The sequence below is a fragment of the Brachypodium distachyon genome, chromosome 3 (assembly GCF_000005505.3).
Source record: "Brachypodium distachyon strain Bd21 chromosome 3, Brachypodium_distachyon_v3.0, whole genome shotgun sequence".
Taxonomy (NCBI): Eukaryota; Viridiplantae; Streptophyta; class Magnoliopsida; order Poales; family Poaceae; genus Brachypodium; species Brachypodium distachyon.
Genome location: NC_016133.3, coordinates 15,728,920 through 15,751,470, shown reverse-complemented (window position 1 = coordinate 15,751,470; position 22,551 = coordinate 15,728,920). Strand labels below are relative to the sequence as shown.

Here is a 22,551-nt window from a genome sequence, read left to right as displayed (position 1 = left end):
GAAACCGTAAAACGGAACGCATGCAGCCTAGCCTGCATTCACTTATTCATGCGATATACTCCCTCCGTTCCTAAATACTTGTTGCTATTTTAGTACAAACTTGCACTAAAACAGCGACAAGTACTTACGAACGGAGGGAATAACACACTGGTAATTCGATGGGCACACATACATGCATCATCCAAATACTTGAGGCGCCCGCCCGGTTAAGGCTAGCTAGCAGCCCACTCGGCAGAGGGCGTAGCATCCAGCGACGCATCCAACAGAGACCCCCGTGCGGCAGAACTCGCAGAGACCAGGCACCATGCCGCAGACGCCGCTGCAGCTGCCTGCACGCAAATCACTGCACGCAGTGCCGCAGAACGTGCCGCAATTCTTGCATTCTACCTGCCGCTGTGCCGCGGCCGGGCTTGCGTTCAGGATTAGCAGCATGGCACAGACGGCAACAACCACGGCAATCTTAAGACCGGAAGCCATTGTGTTACTTGTGGCTGTGGATTGAGCTTCACTAGTAGAAAGTAGCGAGAGTTTGTGCCAATATGATCGGCCAGGGGATGCTATTTATAGGCAGGCCAAACGAGTGCTGGAAGTTTGATCCATATATATCCTCCATATATGTCATGCATGATCGATGCATGCATACTATATACATTATTAGTCGCACGCTCCACACGCTGATGAGCATATTATATACAAGCACCGAATCACCTATTGATTTGGAGAGATTTATATATGATACTCCTATTATCTGCGTGGTCATGAGAGAATGCGCACAACTCTTACCCAAAATGAGATGATGCAGAAAAGGTACGTACGTGCAATATTAGAAATATGCATAATTCCCTTTATTTATTTGCAAAGTCAATGGCTTTTGTGGATCGCCTTCTGATCGTTGCCAGCATGCAAGGAAGAAGTGATCTCTCTCCACCACAAATTAAGTCTTCTCGTCATCCAGCTGTACTGCTAGATTTACTTGTTTCCTTTATTTATTCATCACCTTCTCTTTGGAATATATAATTTAAATTTAAATGCTCTAAAAAGCAAAAACTGCCGGACCAAGTTTATTTGACGTGTGTCAGTGGCTTTGCCAAGAGTTTTTGTTTATCGGGCTCTCGACGAAGACTTGACAATCCCGAGAGCTAGGTGAAAAGCACACGGCAAAGCAAAGGTCCTCGGCAAAATTGGATTTCGGCACTCGGCAAAGCAAGGCCCATGGCAAAGGTGGTGGACACATGTTCCCGTCCATCGTGGTTGACATGAAGGACGGCACATCCATCTTTGCCGGATGTCCCATAACAGACACTCGACAATGCCTGATTTTTTTTCATTTTCCTTTAGTGGTGTAAATTATGATGTAAAACACACTTTTTAATTTTGAAACTTTTACTAGGCCTTCATTTAGAATTCAAAATGAGTAATGTGAATTAAAATCTCAAATTATTTACAATTTTCTAGAGCTAATTAATAGGAAAAATGAAATAATACCTAAAAGATTGTCAATATATATGTGCATGGTGCCATGCATATTATTATTATCGGTATATAACATTGTATAATCTTAGGGTAAATATGAAAAGTCACTATAAAAATTTAATGTGATATATGCTTCATAAAATGTACTATCTCGGAAGAAGTTTCTTAACTTAAGGTTTACCTCCGAATTTAAAGCTCGAACCAAGTTGAACGGTGTGCCAGCGACCTCTCTCTTTGGCACCATAGTTGCAGCTCTATCCATAAAAGAGCAATACTCCAAGATTGGGGAATTACGCTATCCCATATGGCTAACAAGTAACAACTTGTAACGTTTACTTTTATACATTCTGAAACCTGTCTGTGTACTTTGGTCCGCCTTTAATTTTGCTCGGCAGAGTTCCCTTCAAAAACGAGCTCCAAGAGACATACAGTCGCCTCTGTGTACGTCGCAACAGCAACAAACAGACTCGACAGACCTTTTGGCCTGCTAGCTAGCTGTGCAAGTTATGAGCTGATCTATTACTCTCCTTATTCAACTTATTTACTTGGCCACTGGTCGTCGGCTCGTCGCTACGGCGGAAAGTTCTCAGGGAAGAATTAAACGCGATAAAATCAAACACGCAAATGAATATGCACCTGCAATTGCCCATCTTCCCTTTCTCTCGCACAGTACTGATCAGCACCTGAAACAATGCTCTTCTGGGTACGTGAAAATGCCACGCCTGCCGTTAGCCCTAAGACGGTGCAGCGTCAAGTTGTTTGCAAACAGGATAAAATCAAACACAAAACTTCACCAGAAGTAAAAATTGATAAGCGCATGGAAAATCTGGTCGGCACGACCAAATCCTGGCAACTGTAAATGACTTGGTTGGAGATCGTTTTGAAACCATAAACTTCCCTAGGTGGGTTTGGCAACTTTCCTCTCGCATGATTCAAAGGCTAACACGCTTAATGTTCAAATGCTCAACAGTTGTGCATGCCCATAAGAGGATGAGTAGAAATTTCAGATGGGAACAACATAAATTGGTGCGCTAAAGCACAAGGGCAACATCAGGGACAAGAAAGTCACTGGAGCATAAGTGCAGCGAGCACAGGAGCTATCCGTCATAAGAGCACTCAAACTAGATTTTACGGTAGACAAGTCACAGGTACTGCTGTGGAAATGAGAAAGCAAAAGTCCTTTAGGAAACAGAAGCTCTAGCCAGTAGTCAGATAGACCCAACCATAAAATCACCAACGCCTACAGCAAGTGAAAATAGTTTTTTGTTAGTTCAATTCCTTTAACAGAAATAATCACGAGCCCCGCCATCTCCAGTGCAGGCCGGGCTGCCTGAGACCTCCTCTCTGGCTGCCCGAGCTCTTAATTTGCTGCCATATTCTCATGTGAAGTTGTGAAGAATCCAATTTTTGATCAATTGATGAAGCTCTGAATATCAGGTACACATGACTACTGAAGATCAGCTAGCAAAACTAGCAAAAAGGCAGCATCTACAAAGTCCAAACCCCAGCTTACAATATTGTCTTCAGTTATTCAGCTCAAGATTCTCGATACTAAACATGGAAACTAAATGCATCTTCAGCATGCATCACCAGAAACACACGCATACCCAGTTCACTTTTACACAAAACAATACAACATGGTTTCATAAAAAACGACAGAGCGTCCAGCGTCAACCGAGAACTAACACCTCCCAACCATCGATTAGGACCTAACCAAATTTTGGAGGTCGAAAAGCTTGCAATGAAAAGTATCAGGCTCGATTACGATCTTCGGAATAGTGATGGCATTGGCTAGTATGACCCTCACAACACAGTCCACTGAACCATCATGCTCCCAGCAAGTGATTTTGACCTCCTTAAGATGTTTACAGTTAAACAGTTTGTCTGCTTTGTAAGCTTCTGGGTCAACCATTTCTTCATCCAGAGAGAAGTTTGCCAACTAATAAAAAAAACTTAATAAGTCCCCAATCAAAAAATCCGATGTGATAAGAATTTTCTTACAATAAAAAAACTACTGACAAGGTAACACATTGTTTCACATGCCAAAGTTCAATATGAAATATAGAAACTACTGACACAGTAACACACTGTTCACATGCAAAAGTTCAATATGAAATATAGAAACTACTGGCACAGTAACACACTGTTCACATGCAAAAGTTCAATATGAAATATATCCTTACCGAAGTGAGATGCACATTAAGTTTTTCTATGTTAGGTGAGCACCGAAGCAATTGGATCAGCCCAAATTCAGTACCATCCCTGGTGGACAATAGTGAGATGCACCTTTCATCGACAGACAAAACTTTCAGTTTGTTGAATGCATGGCACTTCCACATATCCCTTTGTAGTGCGTCCATTGCCATCTGAATATTCCACATGCAAAAAACGAGATATCAGCTACACAACATCAGGAAGAACGAAAAATACAAACTACAAAGTTAGAAGAAAAGGTTACCTGGCAAGGTGGAGACTCCAATGTCAGATCCGTAACATTTGACAGAGCATTCAGAATATTGCAGTGTTCAATGTCACTATTGTGCAGGCAAATTGAGGCCTTTACCACGGATGATACATTCACAAGGTGAGGAGCAAAATATGGAATGTCCTTCAGATACAGCGAAACAAGACTGGGGATATCTATCACAAGTTCTTCAAACTCATAATCCTCAATATTATAACCATAAGCGGGGCTAAGTGATTCAATGATCAAGTTCTTCAAAGTGCGGGAGAAGAACTTGAAGGCCATAACATGACATTTTATAATTGCTAGATCTTCCAATGCTGGACACCCAGAGAAGAGCTTCTCAATAAAATCAGCACTGCCGTAAACACAATAGAGATTGAGTATTTTCAGATGTGCTGAAGTGAATGAAGAGTGGTCTAGGTTAAACAATTCCCTGAGCACTGTCCTATCTGACCAAGTGAAGTAAAGCTCGTCATCTAGGTTAAACAAATGATGATCCTGATTGATCCCAAGCACACGAACATTGCAATTCAGCACATGGCAGACCCACGTGCCAGCTGTGGGGTGGTTGACGAAAACACTACCTTTTGTGTTCCTTAGGCGAAAGCTGTCCAGAGATATACCATCACGGCACAGCAGTAAGTTGTCCATCAACTTCATGAAACCCTCCTTGCTGGTGAATTCACCCACCTCAACATTAACGCATCGTAAAGACTGCCAAATGTGGCGCCACCTTGTAGACAGCGCACACGTCTGCACAGCCTGTCGTGCAGTTGTAAAAGACAAGATATGGTGGAGCACATCATCAGGGAGGCAACTGATCCTGTCGCGGGTGCTATCCTTAACCCATGGTAGTCTAACGCCTGTCAGGCATCTCCATGCACCAGGGGCATTCACTCAAACGGGTGATGAGCAACAGCTGTCTGCACAAAAATTAGAGATAATCAGGTTAGTGAAGGCCATAAGCAGAAATCTGGAAAGTCCAAGTGTGGGATTCAGGAGGAGTAAAGTTCTACTAATTCTGGCTTTAGGCTAAGTTGGATATGACAGGTGAAATGGGACTATCATTACTAAAACCAAATTTGCATTAGAGGAAATATCACCCGACTCCACTTATTGTGTCAGGACTATCACAAAGATATAGATTTAAGAAAACATTAGTCAAAGCCTCAAAGGTATGCACTCTGCATATTTCATTGAGATGGGGAAATATAAATATAGATCTTGTTATGTACAAAGATGGCCCAAAAAGGAAAATAGGAATTACTCTGATTGCTATTATCCTTATCTTCCATAGCCCTGAAAGCTACCTCCAGAACTTCCAAAGACGTTGGTTGGAAGATTTAACTATTTCTTTCCAACCTAATGTTTCATAACATATATGTCAACACCTCCCCAAAAAAGGTCCGCTGTTTCTCGTTGATGTGGGGGATATTTCTATCCCAACAATCATTTAGGGGGCGACAATCAAAGGCAGTATAGTTTTAAATGAAGTTTCATAACAAAAATATTACAAGAGGCCTCAGTTTGCAGAGCACAAGAAGATTCCCCTATACTTAAAATGCCCGGGTGTACATCTAGTCATCTACACACAAATTAGAACTACCAAATGGAAGGTAGAGCCCCAACAAACTGCAATCATCGTCGTCGTCATCATCAAACAATAATTCGCATAATGCATGAGAGGCGTCACCATCAACAAGTACATGCCAAGATCTAGGAAATAATGGGTAAAAGCATCGAGAACTTGAGGCTAAGAGACCCAAACCCTAGATGGCCAACAAAAGCGGATGGAACAAAACATTATGAGGCAAACCCTAGTCACGCGAGAGGGGGGGGGGGGTCGGAAGGAAGAACAAGACACTACCGAGGGTACAAGGAGGTGTCCGATCTCCGTGTGCTGGCATGCGGTGTCCGGTGGAGCAGCCTACGAGGTGCCCCGGCTCGCTTGCCGGCAGCGCCGACGACAGGATGGGCGTCGACTGGGAGAGACAGAGAAAAGAAACGCCAGGACTGTCTAATTGACAGCTAGTTGTTTTTCAATTCACAGTCATATTTTCAACGATACAAAACCTGGCACCTGTCCAACATCAAATTTCAGTCAAAACAAAAGAAAAGCCAAACCCATCTCGCTAACGGGCTCGATGCAGACCAAACGGGTCCAATAAAATTAACTTAAAAATAACCAAATCCACCACAACTACAACACCAAAACAGGCCAGCACAACTAAAAGAAAGAGGGGGAAAGCCATGCAGAACTAACAGCTGCAGCCACATAACGAAGCAATCATGTCTAAAAAAGCCCAACAAAGGAAAGTTTCTTGCACTCTATGTAAACTAAAACAAATCCGCAGGGTATGCTACAGATCGGTCGGTTGATTGAAGAGGAGCAGTTGGGATCTGGCAAAATTTCAACTAACCTAACCAAAGGAGATCAGCAGGTTGATGGTGCCATCCCTCTGTCTTTTATTCTCCTCCTCTGTTTTTCATGTTCTGTTCTCTGCAATGCTCTGAAAATCATCTCTGTTGCTACCTGTAGTTCACAGATCTGAAGAACAAAAAACAGTCAAGATTTGATACAGACACACACTACTACTGAAATTGCAGCAGGAAAATGCAGGGGACACTTCAACAAGAAGAGAAAAAAATAAGCTGCAGAAAGCAGAAAACTGTAGGCCATCATCTCTCTAATAGAATGAATAAATTATACAAAAAGCAATTATAGATAAAAAACACAACAAAACCAGAAAACTGTATACCATCATCTCTCTAATATCCAAAAACTTCTTGATTGACTTTTGAATGATGCACTCCTCTATTGGTAGATTTACGTTGCTGATTAACTACTATGAGTTAACTGAAAAACACGTAGATGGCGGATTGGCGGCCAGTTAATCAGGTGCTATTAGTGGTCAGCGTGTGTGAATGATTAGATTTACATTGATGATTTGGAAAAACAATAACAAATAAATAAATCCACAATGACCTTTAAAAACAGTTAAAAAAACTTTACCTTTGATTTTGACTTGCAGACTGAATATCACACTGATTGTCAACTCCTTCCATGCCCTACCCCTTCCTGCTTGACTGCTTGTACAAAAGCCACATACATATTATATGAAAAAACCAGATGATCTTGTGACCACTCAAAGACAACCTCAAAAGGAATTGACATAACCGAAGTTTGAAATCTAATCCCATTTTTATACAAATTGACGTCAACAGCACCTCGACCCCCTTGTGTCGCCCCTCCCAGGTGACACCAGGGGAAACCCCAGCCGCCTCTTCCAACTCGCATCCCCCACCCCTCTTCCTCGTGGCCACTGCCGTCGGCCTCTGCAATGGTGGCGTAGGCCCCAAGCCTAAAGCGTTAGGGGATTCTAGTGTTGGCGCGATGGCCAGTTCAGCCGTTGTGCGGATGCCAGAGCACTAAGATTTGGCATCCTACGTGCGGGTTCGGGCCCCGGGTGGTGGCCGGCCGCTAACTAGCAGTGGCGCCTCGGTGGTGGCCGCTGCGTCAGGCTTCGTCGTATGGGCGACGCGGCAGGCACCCATGTCCGGTGACGGGCGTACGAGATCTGGAACACGGGCAGTGGCCCTGGTTCACTAACAGTAGTCGACGCAGTGGCCGGATCTTGAGATGGTGATGCCCTTTGGCTCTATGTTGCTTGAGGACGACAGCGATATGAGACGCGACCTCCTAGGACCGCGGAGCTTCTGAGACTGGCGGCGGTATGGGTCACCCCACTCCACCTCTAGGTCAGGTTTGTTCCGGCTCAGCATGTGATACACAATGCCTCTCATGCGGAGTCGTCTTGCCAAATTACTCCCTCCCATCCTAAATTCTTGTCTCAAATTTGCGTATCTATTCATAAAAAATGTTTAGATACATATAACATGTCGACAACAATTTAGGATCAGAGGTAATAGTTGTTAGCATCAACGGGAGAAGTCCCTTTGTCGCCACAGGAGGTGGTGCAACTATGCCTGTAAGTAGACCTAGACATATCCTGAGCCAGGACAGGTTTCAGGACAGGCATCACAAAGCCTAGCAACAAAAGGCCAAACTTGGGCCCGACCCAAGGCCTTGAAAAAAATTTCCTTTTTGGCATTAAAAATAAAATAATCATTTTCGGGGTATAAAACGGTTGTGTACCTATTTTTTCTCAAAAATAATATTTTTAATGCTACCGAGCTTTTTTCGGGCTTTCGTGCTAGGACATTGGGCTTCGGTCCGGGAGGTTGGGCCAGGCCACCTGTGCCAAGTTCTAGCGGGAAGCAAGGTGGTATGGGACGTTTCCTGCTTCTAGCATCTCCTCTAGCGGTATCCGGCTAGCGAGATGTTGTTAGGCTGGCAGTGACGGCTTTCGCAACAAGTTCTTCGTAATCATCATAAAGATAATCACCGCCATAAGGGCTAAGTAAGGAAAAGCCTAAATTCTTCAGAGTGCGAGAGGAAAATTTGGTGGCTAGAACATGGCAGTCTATCAAGGATCATCAATAGATCTTCCAAAGCTGGACAGTAAGAAAAAAGCTTCTCAATGAAGAGGGAGCTGATGGAAAATCATTTGGGTATCTTACAGGTGCACCTAAGTAAATGAAGACTTGTCTAGATTTAATAATTTATAATATGCGATTATATGAGACTCACAGGTTAGCTCTGAGATGGTTTTGATGAGCACCGTAGGTCCAGCTCATGAGGCAAATGCTGTCTAGAAGAACACAATCTCTTGGCAGTAGTAAGTTCGCCATGAACATCAGGAATCTCTCCTTGCAGGAGAATCCAGGCCCCTCAATTTTAAGGCACCGCAAAGATTGCCAGACATAGTGCCACCTCGTGGACAGCGCGCGTGTCTGAACAATTTCTCACTGGGGAGGCTGCAGATCCTGTCAGTGATCATATATCCTCAGATCCTCTTGGTCTCATGTGCTTGTTGGACATATTCATCATCGGAAAAAGAAACTCTCAACCTGGCTTCAGGCCTTCAGAAGATGCCAGATGGTGAAAGGTAGCCCTGCATGCGCACACAAAAGTAGTGACTAGCAAGTTTGTATGTCAAAAGCAGAAAATTTGGAAATTTCAGCTGTTGAATGGTAACATTGAAGTAATTCTTGCTAGGGTGATATTGGATAGGTACAACAATGAGCTGCTGCTAGACTAGTATTCGAGTGAAGACTAAAAATTTCCTGAAGGACCAAAATCCTAAAAAATGCAAGCCCTCACAGTTCCACATTACAGGTACTAAGGTCACAACTCAGAAACTCGTTTTTGAGGTCGAGCTCCATGCTACTGGGCACGGGCGGAGGACCCAGTACGGCAAGGTACGGCGGCCGCCCTGCCTTGATTTTTGCCCCAGTCACGAATTGGGGAAGATTATGAAACGGGGAGCTAAAGGGCGGAATCCGTTTGTGGGGTGATGGGAGGAGAAACCGTCGGGAGCGAGAGAATCGAAGGGGAGATCAACCTGCGGTGGAGGCGCTCGCGCGAGGAAGAAGACGAGCTAGGGGGCTGGGGCGCTCCGCAGCGGGATGGGTGGCGGCGCTCGCACGAGAAGGAAGACGATCCACGGAGTCAGGCGGCTGGGTCGCTCGGCAGCGAGATGGGCCGGCCAACTGCAGTCTGCAGAAGGGTGCCACTCCACCAGTATACAAGTACATTCCGAAGAAATTACAGTTTAGTTTACAAACTTACAAAACGCATACATAACATCTTAAACTGAGACTGGTGATATCATTTAAGAATACATGAAGCAGAGTCCCGATTTTTCATTTCTCCTTCCCTCTTTCTTCCCCTCTGCGCGCCCTGAAGCAGCAACCGCGGAGCAGGACTGCAGGAGTCCCCGCCCTTCGGATTCATTCAGGAAGCATCAACCTCCCGGTGAGTCCTCCTCCTCCGATCCACTACCCTCCCACCACGCGAAGGATTCTTGCGAGTTCTTGTTTTGGGTCGCGAATCCGTCTGGCGGAATGCTGCGTGGCCAAGCTCTTCTTGGTTTCTAATTGCTGCGTCTGCGAATGCGAAGATTTTGGTTTCTCGTGGTCGTTGATTGTTGGTCGTCGTGCTCCGTGCAGGTAACTTGTTCGACGGAATGCTCCAAGGGGGTGGAGGGCAGGGGCCGCCGGGCGACGGGTCCGGCGGAGGAGTCGGCGCCCGCGACCGCCTCAGCAACCTCCCGGACGAGCTGTGCCACCGCATCTTCTCCTTCCTGAAGGCGTGGGAGGTGGTCCGCACGAGCGCGCTTTCGGAGGGGTGGCGCTACATGTGGGAATCCGCGCCGAGCCTCGACATCCGCCATGACGCCAGCGCCGACCGGCTGAGGTGCCACTACCGCCAGTTCGTCCAGGACCTACTGCAATGGCGGGACCAGGACGTGCCGCTGCTCAAGCTCCGGCTGCGCTGGACGTCCGATGGCATGGCCAACACGTGGATCCGTCGTGCTGTCAGACTCCACGCGAAAGCTATTGAGCTCTCCGGGATGCATCACCGCCGGCGGCCGCACCTGGATTGCGAGAACTTCTTGTTTGGTAGCCTCAAGATATTGCATCTCAGCCGTGTCTTTATGGATACCGACAACCTCAAGCAGCTCTCTTGTAAGTGCGTTTTCTTGGGAGAACTGGTGCTCAAGAACAGTAAGATATATGGCACTGAGATTCGATCAGTATCGCTCAGGCGTTTGACTATGGTCAGCTGCTTCACCCCTAAAGGCCTCTTGGAGTCTTGGTTGATGCTCCGGGCCTTGCCTTGCTGTGCTGCATCAGACTCAGACCTTGCAGTGTTCTTCCTCAGATCAAGCGTCCGAGGTCACTAGTGACAGCCAGTATCATGCTTGATGACGGCAGTGAATCTCATGATGATGGTAGCTCTGCAGGATCTCATGCCGAGGACCCTGACGGCAGTGGATCTGATGATGATGGTAGCTCTGCAGGATCTAATGATGTGCACCCCGACCACATTGTTGATTGCTATGGCAGAAATGGTATTGTGGTCTATGGTGGTGATGGTATTCTTCGAAGCTTCTATAACGTGAGAACAATGAAATTGCTAGCTCATCGAGGAGAGGTACATTTATGCCATTGCTGGTATTACCACCTTCTCTATATCTTGTGCTTTCTACGGTGTTTGGCCATATGGACAGGAAGGGGCTAATGGCTTAATTAGAGCATTTCTCGAATTTTACTGCATGATGAATTTTCGTTATTTCATCAATATGAATCAGTTTAGAAGTACAGTAGAACTGTGACACTATTGTTCATATTGTATCGTTGACCACTTAAATATCATTTCTACGTAGTTGTCTGATGGACATAAAGAAGTTCATTTTACCAATGGATCAGCCTATTGGATAGGTTGTACACAGACGATATCAAAACTACCTTAACAGTGTTGATATTTTATTCCTATCAAACATTAATCTACTAGTGCAAGTTTTCCAGTGCCCTGCAATTTTTTTGAATCACTACTGTTTTGGTGTATTGAACTCTGAACCTAACTTACAGTTTGATGCCCTATGATATCTTGTCCTAAATGCTTGGTTAACTTATTTGGCAGTAGACCTAATATGTGCAGACCATCATTACTAACTCCAATACTAATGTGCAGGTTCTACTGAATAATCAATTGAAGACGTGTCCCATGTTCAAAAACCTGAAGACTGTCGCTTGGTGAATGGTGTATAGGTCCTGACTTTGATGCATTATCAACCATTATTATGCATTCACCCAACTTAGAGAACCTTTATCTCCACCTCGATAAGGTACATATGATACGCTAATTGATGAATGTTTGCTCTGAGAGCGTGTGGTCAAACCCTTGAACAAGTTCATTGTTCTGCAAAAGGTCTACGACAACAGAGGTGAGGTCAATCCAAGCGGAAGATCATTTCCTTACATGCAGCTGAAGATGGTCAAGATCATATGTTCAAAGGATGACATGATGGCCCGTAGGTTGGCATAATTCTTCCACGCCGTTGGCGTTCCACATATCAAGATAGTTTTTGTCCCTCGGAACGGCAAGGGCAGCACAGACTCAGGGGAGAAGCGCAAGGCGCAGGAGGGAGATGCCGAGAGTTCAGCAAAGCAGAGGAGGGTATGAAAAAGCCAGGTACCAGAGTGACGGAAAGGGGGTATTATAGGAACAAGGTTGATGCAGTAATACTGTGATTGGTGTAGGTGTAGCTGAATACTGCTTCCAGTTGAAAGGCCAGCTTGCTGCTGTCCCACTATGTCAGTGGCCGTGGTGCCGGGGTAAATATCAAACTCCGAATGTAGAAAACAGAATTCTTAAGTGCATCAGCACCACCTGCTCTCTTAGGTGCATCAGCATCACCTGCTTAGTAAGGTGAAAAACGTGCATGTGTTTGTTGTGTTGCAATAGAAACAGTCTATCAAGATGTACAGTGACTAAAGCTTGTGGTGTCCTCTTCTATATCAGTATAAATGGATTGATTCGCTCAATGAGCCTGTTGCTGCTATCTGACCTGATTTCTGAATGCTGTTGATGTTTCTGAATTGTAACTATGTAGGATGGTCGGTGACCTGAGTTTCCTAAAGTTTAATAAACATACATCAAAGATGCTTTTAGTTCATGTTTTTCCTTAACATGAAAATTGGTCAAATGTCAAGGTCGACAAAACAGGCTTCCTACATCACCCCTCCTGGCGTCAAGAAGACCTGAAGCTATAGGCTCTGCTAGGGCTAAGATATGGTGTAATTACTTGCACAGTTAGTAGGTTACACATCTATAATAATTTTCATTCTTTTGAATTATTTCTTAGCATCATCGAGCAAACTATTGGCTTTATCGTCTTCACGTTTTGCTAGGAACTTCGGAGAACACCAGTGCTTAGGCATTTTTCTTATAAAGACCATTTAGATCGTAGGATTGTGGTTGTTATATGAGTGCATTCTTATGGCAACACCCAGAATGAACTCAAACTAACACCCAGAATGAACTCCAATCAGCAAGACAACAGTTTCACATCAGATGTAAAAATTCAGGGATCAGGTGCCATCAGTGCATAACAAGCAGGAGGTGCCAACGACTAACCACCACGATCCATCACTTGCATCAGCTCCTTCGAATTCGCCAGGAGCACATCTCCAGAAAAGAGAAATACATACTCAAATTCAGTTAACTGGAAGGATAGTGATATTGTTTCCCATGCGGACATCATGGTCATATAGAGAAAGGACTCTAGGTCCCATGAACCATGGTGAAAGAAAGCCATAAACATTGCAACGCATTGTATGCACTTGGATTGAGAACTAAAACTTGCCAGCCATCAAAAGCTCTAATCCTCAGTAACAAGGCCAGACTACCTACAAGAAGTTAACAGGGACGTAAGTTGCCTCTGGTAGCACAACTCCAAAAAGAAACAAACATCAACACTAATGAATGCAGAGAGACTTACTCCAAAGGATACAGAGGCTCATACGGATTGATAACAATTTCTGGGAGAGAGATGGCATTGGCGAGTATGACATTGACAATACTGTGCACCCTTTTGTCACCACGAGCGCATCTGATTTTGACCCTCTTAAGATGTTCACAATTAAACGACATGTCTGTTTTCTTAGACTTCAGGTTGTGCCTTTGGTGGCCCCAACCAGAAGCTCCAGCCTGACAAGAAGAATCAAAGACATATTAACACCTTGATTCACGACTAGAAACTCGTATGTGATAAGAAGAATATATCCTTACCGCACTGAGACAAGTTTCTTTAAGACAGGCGAGCGTCTAAGAAAGTAGAGCAGCGCACTGAGGTCAGCATCCACACACCAGTCACCAACAGACAAGGATTTCAGGTTGCTGAATGCCTGGCACCTCCAGAGATCTCTTCTTAGTACCTTGCTTACCGTCTCCGTCTCCTGAGAAGTGCCCTAGCACATTGCATACAAAAAAGGAGATATCAGCTACACAAGAGAAATAATGAAAAAGAACAATTGCTAAGTTAGAAGACAAAAAATACATCGTAAGCTGTAGGTGGCAACTGCAATTGCATACAAAGCAAGATATCAGCTATACGGCATCACAACATGAAAGAACGAAAAGAAGTCATGCAAAGTTGCAAGAAGAACATACATTGTCAGGTCGAGACACCAACTTCAACTTCATAACATTTGACAGAGCACTGAGAATGTTGCAGTTTGCATCAGAACTGGAGAAACACTCCTCGTCCAAACGAAAGGAGGCCTTTACCACAGATGAAACATTAACAAGGCAAGGAGCTAAAAGTGCAAGGTCTTCCAGATGCAGTGAAACGAGATTAGGGGTATCTATCACAAGATCTTCAAAATCATCATGAACATCGTAATCGTCATTGGGGCCAAGTGAGATAAAGGTTAAATTCTTCAGAGTGCGAGAAGAAAATTTGGTGGCAAGAACACGACTGCCTATCATTGTTAGATCTTCCAATGCTGGACAGTTAGAAAGGAGATTCTCAATGAAGAGGGCGCTGATGAAAACACAATTGAGACTGAGTACTTTCAGATGCACTGAAATGAATGGATAGGGATCTAGATTAAATAGCTCATAGTACTCAACTACCCGAAGCACACAAACTTTGTTAGTAAGAGCATGGGAGATCCACTGGTTGGCTCTAGGATGGTTGAGACAGTGAGCACCATTGCTCCAGCTGACAAGGCAAAAGCTGTCTAGAGGGACAGAGTCACGCTCCAGTAGTAAGTTGTCCATGAACTCTACAAATCTCTCCATGCTGGAGAATTCGGGTCCCTCAATTTTAAGGCATCGCAAAGATTTCCAAACATAGCGCCACCTCGTTGACAGCACACATGTCTGCACTGCTTCCCGTGCAGGCATGAGAGACAGGATGTGGTGGAGAATCTCATTGGGGAGGCTGCTGATCCCGTCACTGGTGATGTCCTCAAACCCTGTTGGTCGCATGCGCTTATTGGAGATAATCATCATCGGAGAAAAAAGGAACTATTGATCTCCGGAGCATTCACTTGAACAGATGGTGAGCGGCAGCCCTGAGCACAAAAAGTAGTGACTACAAGTTAGTGAAGTGAAGAGCAGAAGTTCGCAAATCTCAGCTGTTAAATTTATTTTGTAGTAATATTCCTGTTTTTTATTTCCGCTAAGCTGATATAATGGATAGGCAAAATGTCAAAACCCTCCAAAATGCCTGGCACAATATTCAAGAGAAGGCTCCACGAACCCTCCAAAATGTCAAACCCTCCTAGTCCCACATTACTTGATCATAGTAGGCAAAACAAATTCAATCTCATGGGCATCCAGTCAAATTGGATATGGTACATTTACAAAAAAGCATTCCAGTAACCAAACTTGAACGAATTGAAGACCACGATAAAGGGGTCCTAACCACAAACCCCTTCCTCAGCAAAATCTCATGCAAACCAGAGCCATTTCACATGAATGGGGGAGAAAACGACCGATATGACGGCGGCTCGCTCGTGCCATCGTCATTGAAGCTCCCCGGTGCTATCTAGAACCAGAAAGGGGACGCTACCGCACGATTTAGGTTAACCAATCCTAACAAGGAAAAGTAAACCGCGGGACGCTTACCCGGGAGAACGAAAGCGCGGGTAATCTCGCGCTCCGTCGCCGCGCGGCGGCGGAGCTCCGTGTGGCGCCGGCGGCCGGCGAGACGGTGAGGTAGCTAGGAGAGGGTGGCTTGGGTGGGAGGGAGGGGAACGTGCCGGCACTGGCACTACACGCAGCCGTGGATGGTGGGTAATACGTGGGCTTTTCGGGTTGTGGCTTAGCCTGGGTCGTAAATGGGCTTTCTGGGTTGTGGCTTAGCCTGGGCCATCTTCTCCTCTTCTCTCCTTGGGCTAGATGCCTCCTTTTTTTGAGAGAGAGATGGGCTAGATGCCTCCTTATCCAGCCCCTAAAAAAAAAGAAAAACAAGATGCCTCCATATCCACCGCAAGCCCACCGCCGTCCGAGTTCTGGTTAAGCCACAACCCAGAAAGCCCATTTACGGCCCAGGTCAAGCGCAATGGCCGCTGCGACCGGCGATCTCTGGTTCTGTATCCGATGATGTGTTTTCTCGGTCGACTTCCTCAACTCTAGGTGTCGTTGTACTTTTCTCCCGTTGAAATATAAATGAATTGTCTAAATAAATTGTCTATTTTTTCTATTAGATCGGTCTCTTGGTTGCATTGCTAGCGCATGAAATTCTTTATGGTATCAGGGTCAAGAGGTCTCGAGTTCGAGACCTGGTTGCCGCAATTAAATTGCAACGCACTTTCGATCCACGTTTAGGCCTACGGGAGCCACACGTGAGGAGGAGTGTTGAAGTATAAGTAGATTGCCTACTCTTTCCATTAGATCGATCTCTTGGTTGTATTGGCTAGCGCACGAAACAATTCACTTCACTCCCCATCTTGGGAGCAGCTGACGGTTTCCTATTTTGTTCAACCAACTTGTTACGGAGCAGTAATCTGGTACTCCGTTGCAAACAACTTGGGGGAGGAAAATATGCGCATAAATAATGGGAATGGCAGGCTGGCACCTCACTGAATTTTCATCAACTTGTTGACTCTGCTTGGATTTTAACCCTCTTCCAGCTCCAAATACGTACTAATCTTACATTGTTTTCAAGAAAAGTTAAAGGAGCACCTTATTTTCCACAATCATGCAATCATGTACTCCGTAGAAAGATTTCTCTTAAGAGAAATTCAATTACAAGGCCAAACGAGATTGCAGTCTGTCCAATTTTCCAACTCCCCGTTGCAAAGTTTGCACATTGCGCACTCTCAGTCTGAGCTTGTGTATCATGCCTGCTTCATGGCCTCCACAAACTTGTCAAAATTCCCATGCGAGGATCCCCCATCCTGAATGCTCTCATGTGCCGCCTTCTTCAATTCCTCAACCCTTTCCCTGATCCCGGCATCCCCCATGAGCACCTCAACCCTGTCAGCGATATGCTCCTTCGTAATCACCCCGGCCTCCTCATCCTTGACGGCCTTAAGCCCGACCTTCCACACGTCAGAGATATAAACCTGGTTGACGAACTGGTCAGCGAAATACGGCCAGGCGAGGAACGGCACCCCGTTGCGGACGCCTTCCATGGTGGAGTTCCATCCGCAGTGCGACACGAAGCACCCGACCGACGGGTGGGCCAGCACCCGCTGCTGCGGCGCCCAGGAGACGAGCTTCCCTCTGCCGGTGCCGCCGCTTTCCCCGACGACGCGGTCGAGGAAGCCGTCAGGGTAATCGTGGACCTTGCCGTAGCCGATGTCCGGGCGGACGACCCAGAGGAACGGCCGGCCGCAGAGCTCGAGCCCCAGGGCGAGCTCCTGGAACTGGCGGCGGTCGAACATGGTGAAGCTGCCGAAGGCCACGTACACGACGGACCCCGGCTCCGGCTGCGCGTCCAGCCAGGAGATGCACTCGGCGTCCTCTGGCTGCCAGAGGTGGCCCACGGCCTTGTCCCCGCCGCGCTCGCCGGTGAGGAGCGGGCCTATGGGGAGGAGCTTGGGGAAGAGCGAGAAGGCTCCTGGCTCTGCCGCGTGGAAGGAGTTGCAGATGAAGAACTCGCATTGGTCAACGGCGAGGACTCCCTTGACTAAGTACTTGAAGAGTGTGGCTTGCTGGTCGTGGTCGCCCACGCAGTTCCATGCCAGGTGCGCGCTCTGCATCTCCGGCATCTCCGGGCTCAGCTTGAACGTCTCTTTCCCCATCGCAGACCCTGCCAAAATTGAGAAGAACTCTTCAGTAAAATGTAATTTAAGTTCAATTCAGTTACTTCAGTGTGTTGTTTAGTGCTTGATTTACCGTGTTCTGCGTCGATGATGTCGTCCTCAATGAGTTTGTTGAAGCTGAGAAGGGTGGCCATGACGGCGGCCGAGGCGGGCCAGACGGCGGCGGACCGGATGCCGGTCCGCCGGGCGACGTCCACCGCCCAGGTCCCGACATTGTAGTCAGTCACCATGCACGTGATCTTCTCCTCGCCGTCTTCCTCGCCGCTGCGGTGGATGAGCTCCTCGACGGCCGGCGCCATGAATTCCGTCATGAGGATGGTCAGCCTCACCAGGTTGTTCCGGTCCTCGCCGGGCTCCATGCCGTCCGGCACCGCCACGAGACGGATCCGGTCCAGCCCACCGACGCCGTTGTTTCCAGGGGAGGAAGACGGCGACATGGCGGCGACGACGCGGGCGTGGTTGAACTCGGAGTTGACGAAGGTGACGATGAAGCCCCTGTCCACCATGGCGTGCGCCAGCTCCATCAGCGGGATGACGTGGCCCTGTGCCGGGTAAGGGATGATCAGGGCGTGCGGCGGCGGTGAAGCCATCGAAGGCATTGAGATTTGACAGATAGAGATTTGATGGCGAATTGGCGATCCTGAACCCAATATATGATGCAGTTGTTATGTCAATTGAGTAATGTATGTATGTTGGCTAGAATTTATAGCGAGAGATGTAGTTCTGGACTTTTGTGGACACGCAATGCATGCCACAAGCATGAGCTCATGCATTATTCTTGTTGGAGATTCGACCCACAGCAAGAAGAGAAGTTCTCACTGGTTGTGTTTTTAATTGGTGTCATTTTGTAGTTGTATGTATTTGATTCGTTGGGGTTTCTTGTGAGTGTCGCTGCATTGTTTGCGAAGCATACAAGGAGATAGAATGATAGATAGATACAGTAGCTATTAGCTAGACACACCTGGCCATAAGCTGGCAAGTTAGATGCGGATCGAGTGTCTCAGTGCTAAGTGGTCAGTTCCTCTGTTCTTTAAGTTTTTTCTTACCAAGTCTTTGCAGGACAAGTTGGCCGGCGTTAAGTTGATTGTTGCGTAGCATATGCCAATTAAGTAGCAACAAACAATTTCTGCTAAAATAAAAATGCATACAAAGATGAGTCTTGATTCTCAAATGGATTACTGCATAACTTGGTTCAGTAGCTCAGACACTGCCGTCTGACTCTGTTGGGTTCAAAATCCGGTTTCGCGCCTGTTCTTGTACCCGTGGACTCTGTTGGAAAACGTATTTCGTGAAAGCCTCTTCGGCTTGTTAAACAATGAACGTTCGCTCAGTCATTAATCAACGAAACCCCATGTTCGCTCTCAATCCTTTTGTTAAACAAGCGGTGTCAAATAGAGACTCCGAAAACAGAGTCTTCCGTCGATCGCGAATCGCGATGCCGTTGCTATCTCCTCCTCCGGCGCCGGCGAGCGCGCCAGGCCGCGGGAGGCGGCGAGAGCGCCGTCTCCGAAGGCGCCGATCCAAGCGGGACTGGGCGGGGCTGCCCCTGGACGCGATGCTCCTCGTGCTCCACAGGCTGGGCGACGCCGATCTCATGTTCGGCGGCCGGGCGCGGGCGTGCCGCTCCTGGCGCGCCGCGGCGCGGGAGCCCGAGCTGTGGCGCCGCGTCGACACGCGCGGCCTCTCGCGGCTCTTCTGGAGCGCCGCCAGCGCCGACCGGGTGGCGCGGCTCGCCGTCTCGTTCGCCGCCGGGGAGTCCGAGGCGTTCTTCGGCGAGGGCCACGTCGACGATGACCTGCTCCTCTTCCTCGCCCGGCAGTAAGATCTGTTCCATCCCCGTTAATTCGTGATCCCCCAATTTAATCTAGGGATTCTCGTTGTTTTTGTTGCTCATCCTTGATTTAGTACAAAATACATTCTGAAATTACGTACGGGTACGCCTGTAAATTCAGTACAGTACGATGTTTTCACCGTCCAAAAAAAATCTAGAAAGGGACATTTGTTGAACTTCCAGAAATTTGCAGTATAATCGTGCTGAATAACAAACAAATACTCGCTATCAAACTTTATTTGGAACAGAGTTAATTTTTTTAGGTGGGAATAAATTTTAGTTGACAAACAGATTGGATTCGGTTGATCTTATGTCAGTCAGGATTGATGCATATTTGCAGAGCAACATGTTTATATATGTTAACCTGATAAAGTTTCTTGCATACTAGAATTGTGGTGCCAAATGATATATACCGACTGGCCAACCGAGGTGAAGGTACTAGCTACCAACAATCAACAAACTTTATACAAATGAAATGCTGGAGCAGTGGAAAATGTAGGCTGTGCATATGCCTTGTACTCCATGTGCGTACCAGCAACTAAGATCATGTGAAATCCTTGCAGTGCACCGTCGCTGAAGAGCCTTCATCTCATCGAGTGCCATGATGTACACAACGACGCATTCGCGTTCCCTCTGCTGGAGGAGCTGGAGCTTTGGCAATGCAACAGTATACATGCCAAATGGGTTGTTGACTTTGTTGCCACAGCTTGTCCAAGGCTGAAGCACTCAAAACATGCCAAAGGAAGAGTATCCCGCCGACATTTTGATAGAACTGTATACCCGGCCTACAACAGCGAAGCCTTTGCAATTGCAAGGATGCAGGATCTACGTTCCCTGCAGCTTTTCGACAGTTGTCTCGACAACAAAGGGTTGTTAGCCATCCTTGACAACTGCCCTCACCTTGAGTGCCTTGACATCCGCTGTTGCGACAATGTCTTCATGGATAGCAGTGATCTGCGAGCGAAATGTGCCCGGATCAGGACGAAGAAGTTATATCCACATGTCTGGACCGACATCGATGATGAGCAGGACTGTCTATTTTTGTACGCAGAGTCGGCCGATGATTCAGATCGTTCTGTCTACTTTAGTGGCAATGAGGAGACCGATCTTGAAGAACATGATAGGATTCTTGACAAGGGCGCCCGTAGGTACCTGAGAATATAATGAAACGGTGATCTTGGTGTTCTGATGGAAATGTGTGCCGAAACTGCTGCGCGCCTTCCCTGTTGTCCAGCGTTTATTTGCTTCGATTTCAGGCTGCGGGTTTTCTGCTTGGGAATTGATTCACCTCTCTACACTGAGTTCGAAAGCTTGTTTAATTTCCGTATTCATGCTCAATAACTGACCTTCAGACCGTATATAGTTTTCCACAATAAAAGAGGTCACCAGTGATTTACTTTACTAGCTCGTTGGAAAGAAGATTTTTTTTTAAGTTAAACTGCAAGAGCTATTGGAGTCCGACAATATATAGATATATAATTTTTTATAACATGAGACACCAAAGTGCGACCTTTAAAGATCGAACTATGGTGGTTATCAGCATACCTGGCTGATCACAAAGCTTCTCTCTCTGGAAAGAAGTTGAGGCAAACAAGAACACAATGTTCTGAATCAGACTTGTGTGTACTCTCTTACATCCCGCTTCAAATTTCAGTATATATTATGCTTTCCGATTTCGATTTCACCAATCAAATCCATATGACATACCATTGGTCACTGTATTTATCCATTACTATTGTTTTCATGTTTTTATCTTATTTCAGAAATCTGAATTGACTAGCCGACAGTACTGTTGTTTCCATCCAACGTTACAGATAGCATCACCTTGTTTCATCCCAGGGACCTCAACTGTCTTCTTCTTTCATATAGTCTCCGAAATGGCACATGCAGTTCTATTTTGAACATTGTCCTTGCACTCGGCTTCCGTGGGCCTAATCCTTTACTGGTTTCAACAGTTGAGATACGAAAAATGTATGTTTCTCTTTCTTTTTGCTAGTAAAGGGATATAGTAAGAAGACACAACAATACAATCTTGGAGAACCCCCTCCACTATAAACGATGGACCGGAGCCCATCCAGATAATCGTGTGTTGCTTAACTCTAGCATAGTTTGCAAGCAAATGAGTCGCACGATTTTGCAAATGATGTCCTGACACACCAACACTATAATCTTATACTCAAAGAGTGCCGCCGCCGCAACGACAAACGAGCAATCCGTCTCCACAATAACAGATCGTTACCACAGGTTGATTTAGGCATTCAGCTAGCTAGGCAAATTTCAAACGAACGACCTTTTTACAAAAAAAAAAAACAAAACGAACGACCTAAGGTCATTCAGGAAGCTAGCATGCATGCAGGGGAGAGGAATGTGGCCCCACTATACATGGCCATCGGGACTGCCATTTGAAAAAAATCCGGTGGCCCGGCGGGCCAGGCCCGACACAGTTTAATCGGGCCATGCCTGCCCGTGAGCACGCATGTGTCGTGCTTGGACTTCATCCCAAGCCACCGGGCTGGCCCGGCATAGCACTTATGTTTTTTTAGGTTTAACACGTTTAGCCATTAACCTTCCCAGTTCTCAATTCAGCACCGAAAAGGGACTTTCGGTGACAAACCATATCGGTCAGCAAAACCCTGTCCCGGTCGACTTTCTGTCGTTGAAACTGGTTTTCCCTAGCAACATGTTAGTCAGGGATCCAGTGTTGTAGCCTATCCTTTCTTCTTCTTTTGGCCCAGCCCAACCGTTTTTCTTTTTTTTATCTCTTATCTGGCCCATGCGTTGAGTGGGGCTTCGGTGGGCCCGCAGGGCCTTAACGGGATCGAGTCGGCCCGACCGGGCTTTGTGCGGCACCTGGGCCGAGAGGAGGTATTATAGGGCTGCCCCAGCCCGATGGCCATCTATAAGTCCCACTGACATGAAAACCACCTCGAGGAAGCGGTTGTGCTCCGCCTACTCTGTTGTTGCTTCGGCTTCCTCCCCGGCCCGGATGTCGTCTCGTGGCTCCTACCATTCATCGATCGGCTCCTCCAAACTTCCTTCTCTACGCGGTAGGGTCATTCGCTTCTATGCACCGCCTTCAAGTGTGCTTGCA

The 22,551-nt window shown here is 46.5% G+C and overlaps 5 protein-coding genes across 11 annotated transcripts; 2 read left to right on the top strand and 3 right to left on the bottom strand.

The window, feature by feature from the left end:
* Positions 1–2,862: 2,862 nt before the first annotated feature.
* Positions 2,863–9,546, bottom strand: LOC100846417 (F-box/FBD/LRR-repeat protein At5g22660). 5 transcript variants are annotated; one of them, XM_014901493.2, is made up of 8 exons: positions 9,406–9,546; positions 8,592–8,955; positions 6,954–7,027; positions 6,361–6,488; positions 5,808–6,020; positions 3,932–4,863; positions 3,657–3,839; positions 2,863–3,412 (listed from the first exon to the last, which is right to left on the bottom strand). In XM_014901493.2, exons 6-8 carry the CDS (start codon positions 4,598–4,600, stop codon positions 3,176–3,178), a joined length of 1,089 nt encoding a protein of 362 aa, XP_014756979.1. In that variant the 5' UTR covers positions 4,601–4,863; positions 5,808–6,020; positions 6,361–6,488; positions 6,954–7,027; positions 8,592–8,955; positions 9,406–9,546; the 3' UTR covers positions 2,863–3,175. The 5 variants fall into 5 exon arrangements, with proteins under 5 accessions (XP_014756979.1, XP_014756981.1, XP_014756978.1 ...); XM_014901495.2 differs by lacking the exon at positions 5,808–6,020 and having other exon boundaries at positions 6,954–7,030; XM_014901492.2 differs by lacking the exon at positions 5,808–6,020.
* A 52-nt stretch (positions 9,547–9,598) lies between these two features.
* Positions 9,599–12,523, top strand: LOC104584054 (putative FBD-associated F-box protein At5g56440). Of its 2 annotated transcripts, none has more exons than XM_024461963.1 (4): positions 9,599–9,818; positions 10,013–11,000; positions 11,541–11,694; positions 11,778–12,523. In XM_024461963.1, the coding sequence occupies exons 1-2, from the start codon at positions 9,686–9,688 to the stop codon at positions 10,747–10,749; spliced, it is 870 nt and encodes a 289-aa protein (XP_024317731.1). In that variant the 5' UTR covers positions 9,599–9,685; the 3' UTR covers positions 10,750–11,000; positions 11,541–11,694; positions 11,778–12,523. The 2 variants fall into 2 exon arrangements, with proteins under 2 accessions (XP_024317731.1, XP_024317732.1); XM_024461964.1 differs by having other exon boundaries at positions 10,013–11,020.
* A 947-nt stretch (positions 12,524–13,470) lies between these two features.
* Positions 13,471–15,623, bottom strand: LOC100846109 (F-box protein At4g22280). 2 transcript variants are annotated; one of them, XM_010236132.2, is made up of 4 exons: positions 15,486–15,623; positions 14,022–14,929; positions 13,641–13,819; positions 13,471–13,559 (listed from the first exon to the last, which is right to left on the bottom strand). In XM_010236132.2, the coding sequence occupies exons 2-4, from the start codon at positions 14,865–14,867 to the stop codon at positions 13,520–13,522; spliced, it is 1,065 nt and encodes a 354-aa protein (XP_010234434.1). In that variant the 5' UTR covers positions 14,868–14,929; positions 15,486–15,623; the 3' UTR covers positions 13,471–13,519. The 2 variants fall into 2 exon arrangements, with proteins under 2 accessions (XP_010234434.1, XP_014756982.1); XM_014901496.1 differs by having other exon boundaries at positions 13,641–13,807.
* An 852-nt stretch (positions 15,624–16,475) lies between these two features.
* Positions 16,476–18,219, bottom strand: LOC100845806 (UDP-glycosyltransferase 83A1). The gene is made up of 2 exons (XM_003571462.3): positions 17,703–18,219; positions 16,476–17,616 (listed from the first exon to the last, which is right to left on the bottom strand). Exons 1-2 carry the CDS (start codon positions 18,217–18,219, stop codon positions 16,700–16,702), a joined length of 1,434 nt encoding a protein of 477 aa, XP_003571510.2. The 3' UTR covers positions 16,476–16,699.
* A 784-nt stretch (positions 18,220–19,003) lies between these two features.
* LOC104584053 (putative F-box/LRR-repeat protein 23) lies at positions 19,004–21,002 on the top strand. Its single transcript, XM_010238163.3, has 2 exons — positions 19,004–19,447; positions 20,024–21,002. Exons 1-2 carry the CDS (start codon positions 19,065–19,067, stop codon positions 20,622–20,624), a joined length of 984 nt encoding a protein of 327 aa, XP_010236465.2. The 5' UTR covers positions 19,004–19,064; the 3' UTR covers positions 20,625–21,002.
* The last annotated feature ends 1,549 nt before the right edge of the window (positions 21,003–22,551 follow it).

Bases quoted from the DNA above. Each gene is read 5' to 3' on its own strand.
- LOC100846417 (XM_014901495.2), bottom strand. From the start codon at position 4,600: ATGAAGTTGATGGACAACTTACTGCTGTGCCGTGATGGTATATCTCTG. The intron at 3,840-3,931 runs GTAACCTTTTCT...TGGAATATTCAG, and splicing joins TGGAGTCTCCACCTTGCCAG to ATGGCAATGGACGCACTACA. The intron at 3,413-3,656 runs GTAAGGATATAT...TTTTTTTATTAG, and splicing joins TTAATGTGCATCTCACTTCG to TTGGCAAACTTCTCTCTGGA.
- LOC104584054 (XM_024461963.1), top strand. From the start codon at position 9,686: ATGAAGCAGAGTCCCGATTTTTCATTTCTCCTTCCCTCTTTCTTCCCC. The intron at 9,819-10,012 runs GTGAGTCCTCCT...TGCTCCGTGCAG, and splicing joins CAGGAAGCATCAACCTCCCG to GTAACTTGTTCGACGGAATG.
- LOC100846109 (XM_010236132.2), bottom strand. From the start codon at position 14,867: ATGATGATTATCTCCAATAAGCGCATGCGACCAACAGGGTTTGAGGAC. The intron at 13,820-14,021 runs GTATGTTCTTCT...GCAATGTGCTAG, and splicing joins TGGTGTCTCGACCTGACAAT to GGCACTTCTCAGGAGACGGA. The intron at 13,560-13,640 runs GTAAGGATATAT...TCTTCTTGTCAG, and splicing joins AAGAAACTTGTCTCAGTGCG to GCTGGAGCTTCTGGTTGGGG.
- LOC100845806 (XM_003571462.3), bottom strand. From the start codon at position 18,219: ATGGCTTCACCGCCGCCGCACGCCCTGATCATCCCTTACCCGGCACAG. The intron at 17,617-17,702 runs GTAAATCAAGCA...CAATTTTGGCAG, and splicing joins CATCATCGACGCAGAACACG to GGTCTGCGATGGGGAAAGAG.
- LOC104584053 (XM_010238163.3), top strand. From the start codon at position 19,065: ATGCCGTTGCTATCTCCTCCTCCGGCGCCGGCGAGCGCGCCAGGCCGC. The intron at 19,448-20,023 runs GTAAGATCTGTT...AAATCCTTGCAG, and splicing joins CTCCTCTTCCTCGCCCGGCA to TGCACCGTCGCTGAAGAGCC.